Below are 23776 nucleotides of genomic sequence, written 5' to 3'. Positions count from 1 at the left end.
TCTTAAGATAAGATAATCCTTTATTAGTCCCGCAGCGGGGAAATTTACAGGATTACAGCAGCATAGTGGATAGTGCAAACAAGATCAAAACAAGTATTATAAATAAGTAATAAACCACAATAAAATCCACAATAACTTAAATATAACTGAATATATTACAGACAGAATTGTTTATTGCACGGTGTATGTATATAGCGCAGATGTTTCGTGTTGTGTGGTCTACTGGCAGCACAGCTGGTTGTGCAGCTGGTTGTGCAGCCTGACAGCGGCAGGAAGGAAGGCCCTTCCTGCTGCGGTACCTCTCCTTCACCACCGGCTTTCATCTTCTTGAGAAAGGTGCTGCAGGTTTTTTTTAGTTGAACTTCCTTTTACAAAAGTAATACTTGTTAACTGAGTCAATTTAATTCTGTCAAATTTAGAGTCCAACCACTCCGTGACCTCGAGGTCCTGACAGCAGTTTATGAGTTGAGATTTTGTCATCGTTGTTATCGTCACATCTTAGTTTTTAATCATCTTTCCGTTGACGGAAGCAGCTTTTGGGGAACACCTTGGTGACTTGTTGGGCCTGTGTGGAGTTGGGTATGTTCTCCCCATGCCGGTTTATTCACAGTGTTTCCTCCCACAGTCCCAAAGACATACACACATACAGGTTAATAGACCCTAAATTGCCCATATTGTGAGTCGCTTTCAGTCTGTAATAGACTAGCGTCCACCAGTTGCAGCCTGGACAAGTCGCCAGTCGTGAAACGATAACAGTAATTATAATAATAGGGAAATAAAATAACATTACAAATAAGAATAAATAATAATGAATGTCACATGTGCTTTTAATTGTCTTGATTGGTGTCCAACATATTATACATCACAAACTGTATTTCAACAGCAAACAGTTTTGGGATGGTTTGCTTTGCTGGTTTTCTGTGTTGCTTAAACTAAATTCCTTATGCCACTAATGTTACGGTATCTTTCACTTAGAATCGTCTTAAAAGAGGGACACTTCTTGACGATCGTTACTTTGGGAGAGACTCGTTTGTGGCAAACTAAACTGTGGCTAATCCCTTTTTGCTAAAAACAAAGTGTGACACACCATAACTTCTCCATTCATTATACAGTTTATTATCTTCGTTGAACATTGAGTATTATTGTCGTTTTCCTCATTGATAAACATTATCCACAGCCCTATGACATCATGACTCATAACAAGGCATCATACTGAAAAAGGCAAAAGTCCCTCTTCTATAATTAGAAGATCTGATCAAAACCCTCGGGTCACGATGCTGACTGGATGGAGGAAAACTTGAGCATGTTTTGACCTTTACAACAAATTAAATTCCAACACGGATCATTTTCTCTCCAGTGAAGTCAACACATCTCAAGAATAAAAGTGTTTTTGCATAACTGCTACAGCAGTCGACTGAGTGAGGCACTGCAGTAAAAAAGGCACTTTGGTAAATGCTGAGATGCAACAGAACAGGATATGAATCTTTACACTGAGTCAATTACAGTTATGACAATAAGAGGAGAGAATGTATCCATAAGGAGAAAGAAAAGCAACAGAAGTTCTACAGACTGCTCAGTCCTGAAAGAGGAAGTCCATATAGGTTTGGGTTTCCGCGACACGGGGCAATTCATTCTAAGCAGGTCAGGACACTTTGAGGCTGGTCTCAGTTCAGTTTTATACTTCCCTCTTTACAAGTTGTCGTGATGCGGTTTGGTGAAATCCAGAGGTCACCACAACACAGGAAAGTCCATTTTACTGTAGCCAGGGTCTCTGCGCTGCTCCCAGTACGAGTTGTTGCTCACCCACGTGTCGTTGTTTGACTTCCTGTCAACACAGCACAAATCACTTAATGATGGATGCATCTTGAATGATTATCATATTTAAACTACGCGATACCTGTCAAACGTACAGCCTATGAAATTACCTCATCAGTTAGTGTAACATACGACGACAAGACTTTAACTTGAATCCTCTAAAAATTGCATCATGAAACTAAGTTTTTGTGTCTTTATAATATAATATTCTGTTGGTTTGTGTCTGAAAACTTTCTTAACTACGTGTATTCAATATGTGTTACTATGTAACTTATTTTAGCTTATTGAACTATGTGTTCAATAAGTGAAAATATCTAGGAGTGTAAGGGAGGATTGTATTCAGAATGTTCTGGGTTGATAAAATAGAGGATATGAGGAGTGATGAGTCACATAATGTTACCTCTGATGTAATGCACAATGACGTAAGAAAGAATTCCATTTTTTTTGTCATGATGAGCCCAACAGTATATCCTAACAACCCAGTTTGTTTATCAAAAGTCTGCAGACTGACATATATTTAACGTATTCCGTGGCTCAGGGCCATGATCTATATATATATTCCAATGACACTGTGGCTGCCACGGAGTCGATCTGCGTTCATATGCGACAAGCCAGTTTTGTGGAACAACACATGCCTGACACACCGTGTCTGATCGCACACAAAGACGCACACAGACGTGAAATCAGCGGCATACTTGAAAAAGCGTGGCTGGTGCGTCATGGTGTTGTCCTGCAGCACTTTCCTCCTCTCCCTCTGGAGCTGCTCGATCCTCTGTTTCTGCTCCTCGGCTCCTTCTGTGTTCCCCTCCTCCAACAGCCTGGACAAAGAACACAAGGGAGAGTGAGTCAGATTTTCGTCTTATCTGAAGAACCATAAAGATTAGGCAAATAGACCCGTCACCGATTGGAAAAATGTGTTTGAAAAGCAACAACACCGAGTCACATCCTGTTGTCGTTTGTATTTACTGTAGCTTGACTTTGATCTTTGAGTTGGATGCAATGAATCCTACAGGAACTGGATTTAGATTCAGGTTTAATCCCTTCGTTCCTCAATCAGGTGTTTGGTCTCATGGGAAAGTCCCTGCAGTGAGAACTCCTTAAATGGCTTCGTTCTACTCGAGTGCCTCAGTGATCTATGACAGTGAGCCGGCATGCACTACACCCGGAGCATGAAGCCAAGTCTTAGTTACACCTGTGGTTTTTACTTCGTAAAAACATTTTCTATTAGCACGACAACAAGAATAATGTTTTTTTTCCCCCACTTTTTCTGGTCTAACTAACTTGTTGATATTTAATTACCTTTTATATTGCCGTTAATAATCCACCCTCATGCATACAACAATGTTGGGGTTCAGAATTGTACAAAATAAAATCTCTACATGAGTGGACAATTATTCTTGTGATTTTATTCCCTCTCATAGTCTGTTGCCATGGTTACTTTTTCACATGGGCAACAAAATCATGTTTGTAAAAAAATGTTATTGGCTAAATTATTAGGCAGCTTTACCTCCATTAAGACTACAGTCCATTAAGACTGTACAACCCATTAGACTAGAATATAAGGTTGAGCAGTAACGGCAGTAATAAGGAATAACGTTTGTAAAACGGGTCGGGTGATGTCGGTGCACGCGGGCTACCACAACATCACAGACAAGACAAGAGTGACAACCTCTGGTCCGGCCTGAAGCGCGTGTCTGTGGGGGGAAGAAGAGGTCTCAGGGCGGAGTCCAGCTCATTTAACTCCACCGCAAACTGGGTGAAGCCGTAGAACTGGTCTTGGTCCACTGGCATGGGGTCTACACACAGACACATACACACACACAAATTAACAAATTAAGTTGTGTGCCCGGTTGTAAAAACGTTATCTGACATTCCCAGGGACCGATCACTCACTTGCTCTCCAGATACACGTGGCAGAAGGCGGGTCTCCTTGAAAAACTGACTCGTGCCATTTTCCAAAGATGGAGTGGACAACTTTTCCATTTGAATCGGTCACCACGCCCTCTATCTCGTTCACTGTGGAGCTCCATGATCTCGCCTGCAAAAAAATAAATAAAAGAGGGAATAGTTTGTATGTGTGAGATGGAAGAAATATATCTTAGACAAACAGAGCAGACATCCCAAGTATCACATTTAATTCAATTTTCCATGCTCATGGGTTGAATATTCAGTTCCTATCTCTGTCCAGGAGATGGTGCCGTTTGCCTTGATATCCGCTGGAGGAGCAAGCGACTTCACACAGGGAGTGTATAATTCTTTCGGCTTTGTTGAGCCAAGAAAAACATGTTTTACCAAACGTCTTTCCCCTAAAAATCAACTGTAGAATAAAGATCAGTTTCTGTCATTCACAACAAACCGGGTAATTAAATATCAGCGTTGACCAACCTTGACAAATGTGACTTTACACTGGCAGGCGTCACTGTTTATATTTTTGATGGACATCTCTCCGTAGTGCTCGATCCAGCGCTGACCGCTCAGGATGTTGTGGATGCACGACGTCACTTTGTTCCATTCGTAGTGGTCCCCGAACCTGGAGAGAAACACACACGTACTGTCCTCAATATGCATGTTGTTTCATTCCTAACACTCACATTTACATTCTATCATGTTCACGATGACGTGGACACTCGCATCAAACATGCAAGAGTGCGAACACTAATGCGCGCACACACACACACACACACACACACACAATGAGTTAAGGAGTCAAGGGCTTACGCAGGTAGTGTGACATGTGTGGTTCCCATAGGAACAATTTCCATGGATTTGCCCCAGAATTTATTTTTCCATCGAACATCTAAAAGAAAGAGATTGCAAAATAACAGGTGAGTGCTTGTTCTTAATTTAAATCTTCAAGGCTTCATCTGGTCTCTTCAGAAAACAGCAGCGTCTCTTCATAAATCAAATTCTCTATTCTTATGCACAGAGGGAAATGCAAACAGAGGCAGCAGCGTCTTTGTTCTTGAACAACATACCAGAGTTTTAAAATGATGTCACGTTAGTATAATCTGCACATTAATCTGTTAGAGTATGTACATAAAGTGTCAAACACTCATTCAATGGAAAGGTACAGGGTGAAAATGAGGTCACTTAATCTTCCACAACACCAATTTCCACCTTAAATAGAAACCTACAGCCTGTATGTGAAACACTCAACTACTACAAACATGTCCTCTCCTGCTCACCTTGCCAAAAGGCGAAGTTCCTTGAATCAGAGTGACATGCAGACACAGGTGGGTGATGACTCACCTGGGAAACCGGAGAGAAGAGATACACGATGAAATAAAAGAAACTCTATCAAGAGCTTTACACAGTGGACGCTGTCGCTCTGCAATGAATCAGTGAAAACAAAAAGGACCTAGAGCCTTTTATGCCTGCTTTAAACCATGACATTTATTTTTAGAGATTAGTATAATTGCTTTAAACAAACTAGACCGCCACAGACATCAACGGCAGGTCAGTGCACGACTTCTCTGCTTTACATCGTTTGCTACTAGATTAGATTGTAATTTGCTTTACAGAGTGAAACAGGAAGTGGGTGCTGTTCTACCTTCACTGATACCTCTGACATGAGACAACCTGACCACGGCGACAATTCATTTGACAATTACATATCGATACATAAAACACAAAGCGAAGGACATTTACCTTAAAAGGCAGACTTCACCCACAAAATGACCATTTGCATGTCGATGACTCGCATGTTACCTTGAATTCTTGAGGAAAACGGGGTTTTCCTCGCGTGCCTCCACGATGAACGAAGAATCACGAAACACCTCGATGAATTGAAGTGAACGGGGGCCGCATTCAACAACGGCAAAACCTCATCAAAAATCCTTTCCCAAACAACTTGTGCAGTTCAATCCAAGTCTCGCTTGTCCAGTCGTATGCTCACCACTTCCTAAATACATGCATCTACACTAAAACCGTACGGTGCAAAACACATCCGCATAAACAGCCTCGAGCTTGGTACGCTGTATCCATCAGAAGTGTTTTAAACAGTAAGGCTTTAGCTAAGACGCACGTGTTTGGCAGTAGTCAGCATACGACTGGATAAATGAGGCACGAGTTGTGTGAGAGTTTTTTCAACAGATGTTTTGATATAGTTTTGCTGTTGTTAAACGTGGTCCCCATTTACTTAAGTTCATCAAGAATTGTCTCCGTCTTTGGACTCTTTGTTCACTGTGGAGTCATGCGAGAAAAACTGTTTTCTTCCAGAATTTAAGGCAACACCCAGTGAGTAATTGTTACACAAATGGTCATTTTGTGTTGTAATTACAGAGATATAAACTTTGCATCACATTTAATTTCAGTTCCTTTACAGATTAGATTCAAAATGTTGTGTATTTTTTGTGTTTCAAGTTGTGAAGTAAACTGAAAAGTAGCCTATCCTACGAGTGTATATCCCATGTATTGAATCATGCGCCTGTGTGTGTGTGTGTGTGTGTGTGTGTGTGTGTGTGTGTGTGTGTGTGTGTGTGTGTGTTGTAATCAGTGTGACCTCTACCTGTTCAGCTATAAACCTGAAGCTTTTATCGGGTCTGTCACACTCGTACGTCTCTCCAAGGACCGGGTTGAAGGGTTTACTTCCTGCTCGATGGTAGGTGGATGCGTATGCAGATATTGCAAATGTAGCGACATACACCTGCACAGAAAATCAGACGGGGGTGAATGACATGTGTTACATGCGTGTATTCAAAGTATTGGTTTGTCTACATGATGTTGTCAACATGACTGTGTGTACATGTACGTGTGGGACACCACCAACTTTGTTTACATGAGACTATTGCACGGACGTAGCTGCATTTGATATGCTTTCAATTGGGACATTTTGATGGCCTATGGTAGTAGTGGTATTGGAACGTCACATTAGGTAGAGGTAAAGCATGTATTATTTATAACTACATGTTAATACTGGATGATGTATGTTCTACAGTATGCATAGGTGTGAGACTTACCACATGGCACTTTGTAACTACTCTGTGTTTATTTGACTAAAAATGTGCGTAAAACTCAGATAAAAAGTCTTCCAAACAGACCCAGGAAGAAAAAGACAATTGAAAGCTTCTTGCTTGTAAAAATTGTACACAGAGCAAAAGACGAACATCAGTGTAGCTTTAAAAAAAAATCGTCCTGAGGAAGAGCACTGAGCTCGATACACATTCCCTGTCAACATTTTGCTACGCCTACTGAGATGATCTTGTTTCCATCTGTTCATCCGTTCGTGTGCTTTAGTTGTGCATGTCTTTGATTAACTGTGTAGACATGAGATCCTCTCTCAACTGTTACGTTAGAAGTTGTGCATGCTAACGTGTGTGTTTTCCTTCCTCTCACCATGCGCTGGTAAGGGTCTTGGGTGCGGTTGGCGGTGTCCAGCAGCTCGCTGTACTCCAGCTCCTCACACAGCCTCTGCAGGGTGTTGAGCGGCTCGTTGAGCTGTACCGGCATGGCCACCTTGGACAGGTCCTTACCGATGTTGTTCTTCAGGATGTTCCACAGGCTCACGGTGCTGGTGGGGCTGGGAGAGGGCAGCGCGGCGCGCCGACGGGCCCGGGTCACCACGCTGCTAACTAGAGGGGAATAGTGGGAGATTAGAATAAGACTAGTATGGTGACAAGAGGCGGTGCACATTGAATGTGCACAGCGTGTGACGAGGATGTTGTAGTTTCAGAGGTGGCTCTTAAAGCCAGCATCAAAACTTGTTTTAGCCAAATGTGAACAAGCTGCAGCAGACCTGTTTAACGCTTGTTCACATACTGTGTGAGGAAACATCGTACGGAGTTTGTAAACACTTCTGGAAGTTGGCAGTTGTCATATTCAACACATTCTCTCTCACACAGAGGCTTAGTCAGTCACTCAAGTGCACTAGGACAGACAAGCTCCGCCTCTTTTTGACAGAATAAGATCCGGTTGCTCCGTCTTTCTTTCACACACACACACACACACACACACACACACACACACACACACACACACACACACACACACACACACAGTGTTACTGTATCATGTACCAGAGTTGTGTCTCTCACTGCCTCCCTCGTTGCTGTAGGTGTCCACGGAGATGCTGTCACTGACATCACTGATGTACGAGTCATCGTCAGAGACCTGGAGACAGAAAGTCAATGCTGAAAGGTCAGAACACATAATCAAAAGGACAATAACAAACAAACCAAAAGTCTTCCATCATCAGAACAGAAACCCAGTGTACAGAGAGGTTGTTGTGAAGTATTAGTTGTGTTAAACTTAAACGTGGCCGTGTTGGGACAGTAGGAGTAACAAGACTCACTACTTTTACTGCACAACTAACCCTTTATAAGACTTGAACTTGATTTGTTTGACCACTGTCGTGCTGAAACACGTAGTAAATTATAGTCAACAATCTTGAGAACAGATTGTAAATGTCATTTATAAAGCAAAGAATTTCACGGTTCCAGCTTCTCAAATGTTAACATCTGCCACTTTTCTCTGCTTTACATTATTTCAAAACAAGACGTTTTCAACATGCGACCTGAATGTGAATTGTTAAGGACCTTTTTACCAATTTCTGACAGTTTGCAGACAAAACAATTAGTCGATTAATAGGCCGAAACATTTGGCTTCAAACACCGAGAGTGAGGTAGTAGACGGTGTCTCACCTCATTCTCAGAAGAGGAAGAGGAGAGGAGGTACTCCTGAGCATCAAAGAACTCCGATATGGACTCTGGGATTGATGCTTTGCTCTCATTGGACACCTGGTGGACCAAGGAGTGAGACCCTCTGGTACATTCCTGATGATAAGAAGAAGTCAGGTTGAGGGAAACTGGACCTGAGGCGACAGTCGGTGGACATATTGTGATCTTTTGAGTCCCACTCACTGAGGCATAGGCGGTCTTCAAGCCAATGACCTGCGCTGGCTGGGGGGCCTGCCTGTCGATGGTGTGCCTCAGTCGGTCTCTCTCCGCTACGAGGGAACTAAAGGCCGATTTCAGCGTGGTGTGGACTGGAGAGAAGCAAATGCAAGACAAGAGAGTTGTCATGGAAACTATCTTACCATATAAACGAGCATATTTTCTTTTTCAATCTAAAGTGAATGCGTCTCCCGAGCTAACCAGCAGACGCCCCCCCACCAGCAGGGACTCACTGTTGTTGGCCAGCGTGCAGAAGTCCTCCTGCAGACGGGACCCGTCTGTAGGCGAGTCTGGGGATTCGGGACAGACCTCCTGGGCGTTTGAGTCCGTGGTGGAGAGGTTGGGGTTGGAGGCGTGGAGACGAGGGGATTGAGAGGAGAGGCAGCTTGGGACCTGGTGGACAAAAAAAAAAAAAAAAAACAGAGAAAGGATAAGCCATTATTTCCCCGTCATTCACACCGCTGAATGAAGTGCGTTTCTAAATAATTATCAAAAGAAAAGCTGCGCATTTACCTGTAGTGTGGCTTTGGTTTCTTTGCCATTGTTTTTGGATAGCCATCTCCTCGGCCTCTTCTCTTTTTTGGGCATGTCATAATTAGACGCCTGTGGTGCCACAAGAAGACTTTAAAAAGGATAGCAAACAAAAATACTTTTTTTCACTGAACCAAAATAGTTTTCCCGTCGGCTTAATAGGAAGAAATCAATGTTTGTATTGATTCATTGAATGCATTTCCCCGCCCAGCGTAACCAGTGAGGGGAATCTGCCTCTAGTGAAACAGACCAGCTAACCAACAGACAGACTGGGAGCCTTGATCGATCAATGTAGATACGGTTAATAAGATCAAAACACATACACAGTGAGATACTTGTGTCGGCTGCTTATGTAGCTTCACAGAACGCAACAAAAATAGACTTGAAGTGTAAAAAAAAAAAAAGGCAGGGGTCTCCGTCAGACGCGCATCTCACAGAGTCAGTGTTGATGGAATACAATGGAAGAGCGTCTGTTACGAGTGACGGGCGTCAAAAACACTTCTAAAATGCTTCCAGTGGGGATCGGCCATTACTCCTTGAGAACTTCTCTGTTAGACCCACAGAGCTAACTAATGCATTTGTATTAGATATATTGCACATTGCTTAAATGAAGACAAAGAATCATCATGGCTAACTTAATCCGTGGTCCCGTGCTTACTTGTAGTGCACTAATGGCCGGGGCCGAGTACGTGCGGTGGAGGACCTCCATGCTCTTCAGCAGCAGGTTGAGTTCCAGCAGGTACGATTCACATTCCTCCAAGTCTGAGAGAAAGACATTTATTATGAGATGGAAGTTTGGGTGCACGCAGTGATGGAATGAACTGCAGTGAGACACATTTGAAAGGGAACCGTTAACGAGGACAAGGGAGACGAGCAAGCCAGGAGAGACAATTAGTGAGGCAAGTACGCAAAAGAGAAATAAGACAAAACGACAACCAACCTTTGCAGCACTTGTCCATGTCCTCTGAAGAATGGAGCCAAGAGCTGACCTTTGCTTTGTGGACCGACGCCTGCTTCGTAAGAGTCGCCCTCTGTTTTAAGAGAAAGAGGGAGCGTCAGGCATACCTCACATAACTACATCCCCTCACATCCCCTCACATAACTACATCCCTACTGTGTCAAACCTGAAAGGAAACAACTCACTTTTCTCAGGGAGTCGTTGAGGGCGGGCGAGGCGTGGGGGTTGAAGAGGTGCCTCTCGTGGGGATACATGGCAATCTCGTTCTGCCGAAACACGCGGTGACGCCGCAGCTTTGACACCCACTCGTCAAACAGCTCCGGAGACTTAACCTGGGTGCCATAAAGTCAAATTAGGGGCAGTAACTGGGACACGGCCGCTGGGAGCGTCTTTGTATGAAACAGAAAGAAGGAAACGAGAGACGCAGCATAGAGGCGTTGATGCATTTGCACACAAACCCGTAATGCAAAACATTCATATTCAGGGGTTACCTTCAAGTGATAGATGTTATCCTCCGTGTCCAGGTCGACGCACATGGCTTTCTTCTTGATCGACATGACGGAGAGGCCGACATCAATGCAGCCGTGAAGCTTTCCCTTCTGCAGCTGTGAACGTAACACTTTGTCAGCGTGCATTTCGGATGTGTTGAAGTGCAAGAATGACGCTCGGGGTAATACCTACATCAGATCCACGCTTTGCATACTTCAGGATGCCTTTCTCCAACACAAAGAACCTCTAAGTGGGACGAAATCAAACTCAAATCAATATTTATTCACAACATTAGTCCGTTTTTTACATTTAGTTTTGCACTCTTAGTTCACACAATAGTAAAAACACCAATAAACAAAAAGGTGGGCAGACATTGTACCGTTGTGAACCAATAACACCTCATTCCCATGACCCTGCATTTCAAGTTTCACAACGGCAGCAGTAAAATAAGTGACCATGTATCGACATAGCAACAGCTTACAAGCATACTTTGCTCTTTTTAGTTTTACAGTAAAATAAAACACCTCCTTGTTGGTCAAAATATTGTCTATTTAAGTGGCTATTCAAATCACGTTGCAAGGCAGAACTTTCCAGGTATGCATGAGCACACGGAAGAGGGGGAGGAAGATGAGTCAGGGTTACAGTGCAATCGGCTGTGAATAAAAACAATGGAAAGAAGGAAATACAGGAGAACTATAATGGTGAAGAGGAGGAAACGTGGAAATAGCTCCGAGGTATTAAAAGACACCAGGTCAGAGCTTTTAGTTGGACATTTAGGGAGGACTGCTGGTTCAAACATGGCATCATCAGGAGAGAAATCACACCTACACCCATGTACAGTATGCACTTAGAACGCATTATTGCTTTATTTCTTCACCAAAATGGATATGGGGCCTTGTTTGACAACACCATCTGTGCTTTTAAAAGAACTACATGTGATGAATACAGTGCAGAATGTTTAAAAAGCAAAACCATTATGGCTCACTATCCGACACCCTCAAGTTCAGGGTGAAAATAGCTCTTTGGTTGAACAAAAGGCAGCAGCGGTGTTCTATAATTAAGAAGTGCTGCGATGCTGTTGCTGTTTTTGGGGCTTTAGAAAGAGGGTGGCTTTGTGAGGCGCTCACCTTATGCCAGCCCTTCATGGGCCACTTCCTCCTCTTGAGCAGGAAGCCCTCCTGTCTGTCAGGCTCCTGCATGCTGGCAGGAGCCCCCTTGAGCCCCTCCACGATCTCCCAGCTGTCCTGGAGAGGGAGACACGGGCGCGACAACCGCATACGAGTTTAGACAGACATGTGACTTGAAATAGCACGATCTCAAACATGTTAACAGTAAACATAGACTCATCGCAGACACCATTTAAGTGCAACACTGTTGTGACAGCAACAGCGCTTGTTGTAAAAACAGCACGGTTGTGCTTCATGCATTTCTAGGAACACTTTAATGTTCAGTCAGAGAGAGCGACGCTTCATAATTGAGTTTCAACAAGTTTGATATGATGCTACTTCGATAGGAAAAGAAGCATAATGCTGAATGCTAACAGTGGCTATGAGCTCTTTTTGTCTCACGCTGTACATTAAAGCAGCACACACACACACACACACACACACACACACACACCTGGTTACTGTCGTGCTTAGAGGAGCCGCTGCTGTCGCTGTGAGTGGGCGACGTCGTCGTCATCGTTCTGCGACTCGAGCGCTTTCTGCCCCACCGTCGTCTCGTTTGTGTGGAAACCGCCGCGACAGAGATCACAGCGGAGCCGCCGGGAGCATCGCTCTGACCTTTGAAGGCCACGGCACAACAGTCAGAGCTGTGGAGAAAAGTTTCAAACAACGAGCTGATGTCAGAGCAGCACAAAAGGTTATTTTTGTGGGACCAGACGGATAAAAACAGAGAGGAATCACTGAGTCACTCTGGGTCTGACTAACTGTTGATGAAAAAGTCCAAAGTGTCTTTGTTTTATTAAGGAAGCTGGACACGGATATCCAGGAAAAACAACACACGAGAGGCGAATAAGTCTTTATCGTGAGCTCTCACAGTTCAGGGTTCAACTTGTGTTTTCAGATGCAAGTCTGGCTTTGTGTGGACTTTGATACTTCTACAGCCAAGTACACAAAACCAATGTTAAAAGTCAGTATATGTGGTACCACCCAAGTTTTATGAAGATTTAAAAAGGGTCCACTTGTAAACAAGCATGTGAGGAAGACAGGAAAACAACAAAAGGAATCCCGATGGAGTGTGCAGAGCATCGTACACACAAAGACCATCATTAAAAAGAGAATAAATTAAAGTTATGACTCCAGAGACTAACTTCTGTTACCATGTTAATGTGAAACTACACCCAGAGCTCGCTCCATCTGCATGCTGCAAAACTGAGAACTGGGCCGTTGCTGCTTCACCACGGGCTGGTTTCATGTACCTTCTTCCTCCTCCTCCTCCTCCTCCTCCTCCAGCATGTTAAATACGAACGTGAACGCTTCCTTCACGCGTTGATCTAATGCCGTGTATCTGAAGCTTTTTTGACAGAAGGCTTGCTTGTGAGGTCACCGACGGTCCAAGTCAGACCTGCTCTGCTCTGTTCTACAATTTGCCGTTATCATTTTTGCAAAATTCTGCCGTCTTGTTTCGGTTGAAGAGTTTTGCGTTGGTTCTCTACATTATTACAAAGTGGTGGCACGGGGGCGAGTAAGGGAACGCCGCTATTCTCACCGACGTGTCGCATTCATTCCTCAATGGCATGCCCCGATCTGGCTGTGTGTGCTATACCTCCATGTGTGCCACTCCCTTTGTACCTCAGGCGTGTTGACGTGGACCTGTGCAGTGTACATACGAGCTGGGCACATCCCCGTCTGGTGGATTAACACGGTGAGATGTGCTCACATGCAAATTTAAAACTCTTTGGATTTGAAGTGTGCTGCATCCTCTGTAAAAACCATAGAGTGCGTGTGTGCGTGTGTGCTGTAGTTCCCCCGAGGCCTCTCTTACAGTCAGTACGTGAGTCATCGACAGGAAAGAATGTGCTCAGTGCTTCGATACCCCCCGACACACAGCTAGCTACAGTCAACACTGGGCTAAAAGCAGCCTGAAACACACGGGCGGCCCACTTGCTTTCACGGCTTCTGGAGCGCAGACTAAAAAGGACAGACAGCGGATTTGAGTCGGCTTCAAAATGAGCTCCAATTAGCTCATCGAGTCCTTTCGTGTTTTCGCACTTATCAGGCTGCGACGTGTCGGGCGTCTTTCGGCCGCGTCTGAAGCTTTTACGAATGTTTACTGAGGTTCAGCAATTCACACACACAACTTCTGCACATCTACACCTGGAGTCTAGACTTTCAACGGCAAGAAAAAGGTGCGTTCAACCACCGTAAAGCATTATGTAATACAATCACGAGTGTAAACACTAGAAGTGGCGAGTAAGGGGCCGCAGCATCGAGCACCTCTTTGCATAACACACTCGGCCTCATCCCTTTTCCCCACGTTCACACAACTCAGCTGCAAAGTTTGCAACAAAAACACTTCCTTTGAGCAAAACATCAGCAAATAAAAAAACAGAAAATGTGCCACTGCATCTGTTCACAGATTTAGTCTGAAGTGTCAGATGCTTTTCCTCACTTTAAAAGCTTAAAGGCTTGTGCAGAAAGCTGTGTATTAGTGGAGAATACGAACCGCCACAGATGAACTGTGAAATCTGTAAATGAAGCCGGGACATGAACATCCCTCCGAGTGCCCTACTTACCTCCACTGAGTGATTACTGGAGTGTTGTACGCCACCGAGCCTCCTGCACTGGAAGACTAGAAGTGCTGGGGCGTTTTTTGCCTGAGTTCTTACGTAATGGGAGTAAATCATTAATGGCACAAACACCTTGTAAAGGATCCGTTAAGATGGAAAAGAGGGTCATTCTCACGGCGAGGGCCACAGAGTCACAAGGCCCAAACGAGGGAATAAAAGGTTTAAAGGTGATGGAAGGTTGTGTGCGTTTCTCTCTCTCTTTTTAACACGAGGTAGGTGGACGTGTGGTAGCAGTGGGTCTTGCACGGGACACCGTAAGGTAACGTTCTGTATGTGCCGTGTGGTCCTCGTGTCTAAAAGGGTGAGCACTGCTGAACGCCAGGAGACAACAGCAGAGATGCAAATACAAGAGCGGAACTTTTTTTTCCCCCTTTCTACTCGTCCGATCTCCGGCCTCCTAAAATGGTCACCACCATGCTGACCAACTGGTGCTCCTTGAAAGCCTTCTTCGTGGCGAACCTTGTGCACCGGGAAGAAACGCACTTCAGGAATGCCGCTTTTTGAGAAGGCATTGTTCAACTCAGACTCTAACAATTCCTCAACAAGTCATTATGTGCGCCATAGCTGCAGGCATAGAATCCTGAGGAATCGACTGAGCAGCCGATCCATCCGCTTTCTGCCCGTACACATTCTTGTAACAGCAGGAATGCCATCAACCCGACAGTTATTGGGACTGCGAAAGAAAAAAAAAAGGTCCTCACAGATGGCCCATCTGTGACTCTATACCTCTGATAAAGAGTCATCATATAAAGCTTCTTCACAGGTTCACTGAGTTTAAGCTGTGCATGATCCGCCGATTATTAAGAAGTGAGAGCCGGCTTTAAATAGACTCGCATCTGGCGATATCAGCCGGCTACTTCACACATCGACACCCAAAATGTTTACACCAAAGTAGGGACACGGATGTGTGGCAGCGTGGCAGCAGCACTCAGCTCGTCTGACCTGTGACACCACGTCCGAGCGAGTGCGTTTATCGGAGTCTCGATGAAGAGCATGTTGTGATGAATAAGTCGACATTGGAGCGCCGCAGCGTGTGAGCTATTCATTGCTTTATTTCATGATGACCGATTGTTTTTTAAACAGTGTTGTTCAATGTGAATGTAATGCAGTGCAGAGGAAACCGAGAGATCAAAGAGGTAAAGAAAGCAGCTTCAATATGCCATTCAGCGGCCATGAGAGACAGAAAGAGAACAATCATGAGAGCCGGCATGCCCGTAGATTATTGACCGACGTCTTTTATGAAAAGCCGCATCACAAAAGATGTCTCTCTCTCTCTGTCTGTGTGTGTCTGTCTGTCTCTGTCTCTCTCTCTCTCTCTCTCTCTTTCCTGCTGAGACAAGAGACACTTTGTGTTACTGCTCAATCACGGGTTGCTATGGCAAAAAGCAAAGACTATATCCAGTGTGTTTGTTCTTTATAGAAGACATCTGAGGGCATAAAACACGGAGCTATTTATAGCCCCCGTGCCGTTTACCAGCAGACATGATTTCACGTGACCGTCGGCTGAAGTAGGACACGACATTCTATCACCTTATGAAACCAGCAGAGATCACAGGCTTCTCTCACGGCGGCCACTCGGTGCATCAGCGAAGGCAGCGATGCTCCGTGTTTACCAGCTTTTAAGTGGGTGTTGTGTAAAAAGGAGGGAGAGTGACACAGAGATAGAACTCGGTGAGTCACGTCGGCCACGCTGGATGTTTACGCCCAGAAACGTTGCAGCAAGAATAAAACACTTGGGGCCCCGGACTGTAATCGGCTGACTGGTGGACTGCGTTGATTGCTCAAGGGCTCTTCAACAGGCCAACACATGGGTGGCAGGGCAGCCTCTCACTACTTATACTCGTCCTAGGGTTGCAACTAATGATTATCTGCATTGCCAATTAATCTGGCAGTTAAGTTTTATGTTGACTGGCCAACAATCCGAAATCTAAAGGCAATAATACTATATAGAGCGAGAGAGAGAGAGAGAGAGAGAGAGATTTTCTGGCATTCTTACTTAACAAATTACTTCCATGATTAATCGATAATCAAAATAGTTGCAGGTTCATTTTTGTTTCAGATGCCAGATTATAAAGAGAAGAGCTTTTAGGTTTAGGTGTTGTAACTGAACCCATTTTGCATCCTTCTCCTTTATTTTCTATTAAGTACAAATCTACACATATTCTACAACATGCTTACAGTTTTGTGAAACAGCTTCAGTTTAGATATTTTAACAATAAACTACAGTTATCTTAGGTAGGCTACTTGGCTGGCGTCAGTGACAGTGATGCCATCAACACTCGTGCCTGAAATGATCCAGTCTGTGTTGATTAACGGTATGATTACAAACACAAAGTCACTCCAGCGAAACGCCTGATGTGAAAGTGCTGAATGGCGCGCGGCCATTTAATGGTGCGTAGGGATGCAACTCAAAAAAATCTGTTCCGTTCTGAAAATAGTGGAAACCTCTGAAGTGACATCTTTAAATAATGTATTGTTCAACAAATAGTCCTGTACCGATGTGAGGGTCCCGGGACAGAGGATGTGCACAGATTGTAAATTTCTGATTTTGGGTTATACTAAATAAACTGAATTAAACAGGAAAACTAGCAAACAGCATTTGAGAAGCTGGAAACAGACTTATTTGTGTGGCATATTTGAGAAATTACTTAAACTATAAGTTGATCATCAGAATTACTGCCAATTAAATTTCTGTTGATTGATTAATCATGTCAGCTCTAATGGCCTCTTTGAAAAGCATAGTCCTGTAACACAGGCCGTGAGAAACATACTGTCCCATCTAAAATAGAAAACACTGCCATGCTGTAACTTCACACAATGAATAAATCTATGATCCCAATATCTACAATGAACACGTTGAATAAAATGTAAAAGAATAATGTGTGTTGCTCGTGCTCGGGGGATGATGTCAGCACGGCAACCATTATTGGGGACAAACTCCACGGGGACGAACCACAGGTGTCCCGTGCGTAATCCACAGCTCAGTTCCTGCTGCCAACACAGCAATTCAAAGTTGTCAGCGCAGACAAAATGTCCAATATACCCCCATGTGCTCGTGAAACCCTGCGCGCACACAGCCTCGATACAAACAATACAAATATGTTAAAAACACCACATCCAACTGGCACGCGGAGGCACCAAATTCAGCACCAAATGTCACGAGGAAGCCCATTAATAATTCTATCGAAAGCGATATTCAGCTGAAGCCACGTCAGGGCGCGCGATCAACTCCGCCGCTTAGTTCAAACGGAAGCGAGGCAATAACAGCAGAGACGCCGACATACTTATCACACGAGTTATGAGGATAAATGATGAATGCTTACGTGTTCTGTGGCGAAAGCTACAGCATCCTATCCCGAAGGTAGAGACATTCGGTACCTGGCTTCAGGGCTCCTGCTGCTCGTTACAACGCCGGAGCTATGTGGAGGAGGCGGGGTCTGCTCAGTGAGCCCGGGAGTGACTGACGCGCTGCTCGAGCCAATCACAGTGGAGGATAACCCCGATGGGCGGGAACAAGGGCTGGGCGGACACCTTTTTTTGAACGCGCCATAGAGTGACGCTAAGACAACTTGAAAGACGGGAAAATGCAACCAAAGGTGAACGATTCGCGTCAGACAATGGAGTGAGAGGTAATAGCTGCAGGTGAAGTTATGTTAATCGCACGTGGTTAATCTGACCTTTGTGTGATAATGGGTCATGGTTTCTGTTTGAAACCCCAACTCCCATATTTGGTTTCAGCCATGTTCACATCAATCACATCAGTTTGTTTCTGCCTTGTAGTCAAAGCTAACATATGCTGATTGATTTAAAATGTGTATTATTATGCTTAAAAAACAAGGCTTTTTCTCTGCTTAATCTCAGACCATGACACTAGTTGTGTAGTACATTACCAGGAACAATGTTTCAAGAGCAAAATAAGCAGCTTCAGATGTCAGATGAAGTCATACTCCATCCCATAACAGCAAATAAACTGTTTAGTAATGTGCCAATTGTTTTATTGATTAATTGTCAAAAAGTGAAGTGAAAATGGCCCATTAAAAGCACAAGTTATGTCATTGAATTGCTCATCTTGTCTGAATATCTCTCCAACATCTAAATATATTCAGTTTATTATCAGTAAATACAGTAAGTAATTGTTAGCTGGAACAAGGGAATGTTTGGTATCTTTGCTTGGGAAATGACTCAAGAGATTACTCGATCATTTTACTGTTAATCAACTTAGTTCCTTTAATATTATTACCTGTTGTGGATTGTAGCACGCAGTTAGTCCATGAATAAGAGCCAGAGGGTGTGGTGAGATATGTGTTAATAATAATCTGTCTGGTGTCATTGCTTCATATCACAGTAAACAGTCCAATGACAGATTGTTTGGTGCTTTTCTTCAGACATTCTGGTTGGAAAAGATGGCTTTACCCACAAGTGCTGACTGTTTGCTGAAACGATGAGTAAGTGAGAGAAGTTGTGTGATTGCACCCAGACGGAATGAGTGTGTGTGTGTGTGTGTGAATGAGCATGTGTTTGTGTGTCTCTGTTTAATGTCCGTCTCAAGTTCTGCTCCTTATGTCTTCTTCTGAGAGCCTTCAGTCGTCCTCTTTTTGTCTTTATAGCTCCCTGAACCTTCATGCATTGGATTTGTTTACTATACAAAACGAATGTCCTCCTTTGCATGGGCATGAGGCTGTCACTTCCTGTCTGGGCTTATTTCTATGGCAACAGAGGGCTGGGAAAACATAAAGGGGGGGGGGGGGGGGGGGGGGGCAGACTTCTTTGAAAGGGGGAGTTAGAGCTGGGTGTGCCCAGAAACTTAGAAACTGACAAAACTAATGTTGTTTTCGGGAGTTTAAAGGAATGTTGGTAGTGCAGTAGTGTGATGTTGGAAGTGGAACATGAGGAAAGAAACGGTTATCAGTGTTATCAGATCTTTCCATTGAACAACCCAGCTGGATTCCCTCGTGCTTTAAGCGGTGCACAGTTGCTGCCACAAATGCCCCATGGCATACCTGTCAAGAGACAGACTCTGAGCCACACCTGCCTACACACACAAACACACACACACACACACATACGGTGACGTAGAAAACCTGAAAATGTACCAGACATCCATTAATAATGATGTTCAAACATTTTCCACTAATAGCACAATTTACATATCTAAGGGAACAATGACAGCGAGACCCTCATAAATAAGAATGAGGCTGATACATGATACTTGTAAGCTAATATTATCACATCGCTGTCACTTACAGTACGAACACAGACAGTACAGTATTACACGAGCAGATTATTTATGACAGTGGCATCTATAGGTCAGATATGGTTACTGCACAGAGAGCTGCTTGCATTCATGCATTGAGACGCCTTTGCTGCACTGAGTGCTGCTGGTCGTCAGCGGGCTCATGTTAACAAAGAGGGTTCAAAGGGAGGTCCCTAATGCTGTTTTAACTGCACAAGAAGGTCTGTCATTTACTGAGCTCCGTGCCCTGTGCAATTTGACCTGAAGTCTAAAGGCGGGTAAATGAAGAGACACAACACCCTTCAACTAGAGAGCCTCTGTCTTAGAAGTTTAAGTGCTCTTGAGCAGGACACTGACAGGGTCCCTGTTCTATATCTGAACATGACCTGTGATCCTATTAACCCACGAGGGGGCCGGAGATGTGGGCCCTATTAACCCCCTCTTTCTCCCACTCTGTTTATTGTTTATAAAAAAACATAAAACAAAAAAATGATTGTCACAGACATAAACAGCCATTACTCTGCATTTAACCAACCCTAAGCTTTTTAGGAGCAGCTTGGGATTCAAGGACACTTAGACAGTGATGTTAGTGTAACTCATTTAACTTGATTAAACACATTTCTACTTCGTAAAATGCAACATGAAAGCACAATATTGATATAATACACATTTGTACTGTAAACATGAAGCTACATCCATCAGCGGTTAGTTCAGTACAAAGACAGGAAACAGCTGTTAAATCCAGATATTTCAATGTAAAATACAAACTACCGGCAACTCTTATTAACACATTATGCCTTGTTTGTCTAATCCCTACAAAAAACAAAGTGTTAAAATGTTACAGTTGTATGTCGGGGTTATGTGCTGTACTATTTCTTGACCAGGGATCAGTTTTTGTATGGTTTAAACAAACTAAATATAACTTGGTGAGCTTTTAGAGGTGCCGCTATGTGGCTTTTGTTATCTTAGCTTTTCCATACAGACATGAGACATTTATATTGTGATGTAGTGCTGCGTACGTATTAAAAAACACATCTGCAATTAATTAAATAAAACCGATTGTGACAAGATCAGCCTGGAGTCTCCTTATTTGGAATAAGGCACAAATAAAGTTTCTCAGAAGGGATCAGCACTCAATGATATCGCCGTACCGGCCCCTCCTCGTGCTATAATGTTCCATGTCTGCAGAGGGCGATGTTGCACAGAAGCACCCACTGTGGGGACTCCACAGAGAGAATCAACAGCTGCAGATCAGATGTCTCAGCTCTCTGAATTACTGACTGACGACTTTGTTTTAGTGACTCGTAAAGCCCACGTTTCTTGCACTCTAGTTTGTGACTTGTTTTGCATTGTGTTTGCTTGAGTGATGCTCATCCAGTCTTTATGTGCATATATGAGCGTTTGTGTGCTCGCTTTCCTGTTTCGGTGTGCTCATGCGGCCTTCTGCAGCCTATCAGGGGGCTTGAGTGCCTGAGAGTTATCTTCTGTACAGCTCAGTGATCTAAAGATTCTAAGGCATTACGTTGTCTCCGTGTTATTATGTGATTGAGGCTCATTATGTGCATGCAGACAGTTCCTATCAAACTCGGTAGATCAAAGGGTTGCCCTCCCAGTACACACACACACACAGTCTATCCTTTACACTGCCCTCCTTATTCCTCTACCTCCCCTTCCTCTCTCTTCGACAGGGCAATAGCATGCTCTTTAATTTTTTCCAGATGTAAAGTACCTCCCTTCCTCCCTTTCCCTCCTCTATTCCCTCCATTTTTAAGTCTCACAGGGTTGACTGAAACCTGGAAATTTTTGCCCTCCCTCCCTCGCTCCCTCTCTCTTCTCCTCCTCCCCTCTTTCTCTCTCCCCTACCCCGGCTCGTTCAACATGTTGCGCTCAACGACAAAACATGACCCTAGGAGGTCAAGCAGGAGAGGCATGGCGCTCTCCCAAAGCAGAAAGGAATGCTAAGGCAAACGCGTTTCCCACATTGCAATCAGCCGTTCGGTCCACGGCACATTTTCAGCGCCAGCTGTTTGTGAAAAGCTCTGATTTTTCGATTAGATTGTTGGTATTTTCTGCGCACTACAGAAGTTTCTTCAAGTTACTGGAACTAGACTCTCTGTCTCCTCCATTTTCCCCCCCTCCTTTTTCTACTTCCTGTGATGGGAACCAACTGGGGTAGTTGTGCAGGGGAGCAGTGTGAATGTTAGGGGCATGGGGTCCAGGTGTTCCCTCCACTCTTCTTCTATCATTTATATTCATGTAGGTGCACCTAAAATGTGTCTGCATTCTGTATAACATACAGCGTCTTCAATCTCTGCTCACAGCGACGTGTGAGTGGAGTCGCAGACACATGTTGCACGGAGAGGATGGACTCTCTTTCACCATCTCCCTCTAAGTGTATAAACACACTCATCCAAACATACAGACACACACACACACACACACACACCGTTAATGCGTGTGAGCATGGACTAGATCTGATTCCCTGCTCTAGCTAAAGCACTTAACGATCCCAGCAGCTGCTGCTCGTGTAAACTCTCCTCACACACATAAAGACACACACACACACACACAATCCCACTTCCTCGTCACCTCTTTTCCTTCCCTCTGCTTCGCTCTGCCTTCTTTATCCTTGCAGATTGATTATTTCCAGAAACTAAGGAACTCTTCAAACATAGACATCACACAAAAACATGCTCATAAACAAAAGTGCACACACACATTCACGCACAAATGGACCTACACTTGATTTTCAACTCTGCCATACAGAGGGACCATTTGTTATTTGTTTGGACAGTTTTCTATGGCGCCACGTTGGAGGGCTTATCTGGGGAACAAAGCATGTGGTTCATCTTTACTGCGGCCGCATCCTTTACACTGATTACTATGATAAGCCCCATGTGCTAGTTTCATGCAGTGTTATGTTACCAGGACGTGTCCCATACGGATTATCTCTGTTGGGCCCTCAGGGGAGAGTGAGCCGCCGAGATCCCTGCATTCTGACACACAATAGGACTCTCATGTTTCCATTAGCACAACTTCCCGCAAGTTTGTGGCTTTGTGTGAGGCTCATTAGTCCCTTACATTGTCCGTCATTGGTGCACATTTTGGCATGTCTCTGGGAATGTTTTACATGATAAACGATCACTTCAAGAGTATCACTAACAGTGTTTAATGTGATTTGTATAGTCTTGCGTGTATATGTGTTTTAGTACTACATCTCTACTTGTGTGCATTCTCTGTCACAGCATGGTAAGATACAGCATTTGACCTCTTTGGACATTTTAGCCTTGCTGCAATGTGTGGGACTTTTAAATGTACTTAATTCATTAAATATTTGGGAGTTAGGTGAGAAGATGGATACCACTCTCATGTAGTGAATATGAAATAACAACCAGGAGATGGTTAGCTTAGCTTAGCATAAAGACAACAAACAGAGGCCAACAGTTAGCCTGGCCTGAAGATAAAGTGTTAATTAAAAAGCTTTAGCGGTTGTGAGGGCAGATTTTGTGACCTTTTGACAGAGCCAGACTGTTTGCCCGATTCCAGTCTTTATATTTACTACGTGGTATCAATATTGTCTTCTAACTCTTGTCAAGAAATTGTTTTTCTTAACATTTTGGAAAATTCCTTTTAAAGGCAATACCTTTGTACAAAATGTGTAGTAAAGTTAATGTCTTGAATTAAAAAAAATTGAAAAAGGAAAAGTCTGTGATGAAAAAGGGTTTCATTCTAGAGAAGTGTTCTCTTTGGAGTATTTAATTATTAATGCACCAATCTAAGCTGAATTTTAACACTGTACGGTTGTATATTTTTGAACTGCTTCGTGTTAGTTTGAAGTCAAATTGAACATTGAGCCGTGGCGTTAAAACTTTCCACTATCCTAAGCACTTTTAGGACATCATCTTCACGCTGACTCAAAGGTTGAACTTCAAACTTTATTCTCGACCTTAAATGTCAGTTGAAATGTCTTAAATGTCAGTTGACAAAACAGTTTCCCTTCAAGGTCCACTGACTCATAAAGTTTTCAGACATTTTCACACAGAAAAGCACAGGTGGAAATGATAGAA

General features: G+C 43.7%; 1 protein-coding gene across 1 annotated transcript; it reads right to left on the bottom strand.

Annotated features, from left to right (window-relative positions):
- On the bottom strand, positions 1-17876 carry LOC142931444 (oxysterol-binding protein-related protein 3-like). Its single transcript, XM_076075354.1, has 22 exons — positions 17800-17876; positions 12304-12496; positions 11811-11927; positions 10876-10929; positions 10686-10799; positions 10380-10526; positions 10177-10267; positions 9895-9998; positions 9219-9308; positions 8939-9098; positions 8673-8797; positions 8454-8585; positions 7830-7923; positions 7150-7385; positions 6323-6460; positions 5001-5064; positions 4534-4612; positions 4201-4345; positions 3709-3853; positions 3485-3611; positions 2511-2633; positions 1-1825 (listed from the first exon to the last, which is right to left on the bottom strand). The coding sequence occupies exons 2-22, from the start codon at positions 12364-12366 to the stop codon at positions 1729-1731; spliced, it is 2445 nt and encodes an 814-aa protein (XP_075931469.1). The 5' UTR covers positions 12367-12496; positions 17800-17876; the 3' UTR covers positions 1-1728.
- Positions 17877-23776: the final 5900 nt, after the last annotated feature.

The sequence above is a fragment of the Anarhichas minor genome, unplaced genomic scaffold (genome assembly GCF_050575085.1).
Source record: "Anarhichas minor isolate MPS153535 unplaced genomic scaffold, ASM5057508v1 ptg000051l, whole genome shotgun sequence".
Lineage (NCBI taxonomy): Eukaryota > Metazoa > Chordata > Actinopteri > Perciformes > Anarhichadidae > Anarhichas > Anarhichas minor.
This window is presented reverse-complemented; position numbering and strand designations above follow the sequence as displayed.

Excerpts from the sequence above, each read along its gene's own strand:
- LOC142931444 (XM_076075354.1), bottom strand. The coding sequence starts at position 12,366 with ATGACGACGACGTCGCCCACTCACAGCGACAGCAGCGGCTCCTCTAAG. Across the intron at positions 10,527-10,685 it reads ATAACATCTATCACTTGAAG|GTTAAGTCTCCGGAGCTGTT; the intron begins GTAACCCCTGAA and ends TATGGCACCCAG. Across the intron at positions 9,999-10,176 it reads CATGGACAAGTGCTGCAAAG|ACTTGGAGGAATGTGAATCG; the intron begins GTTGGTTGTCGT and ends TCTTTCTCTCAG.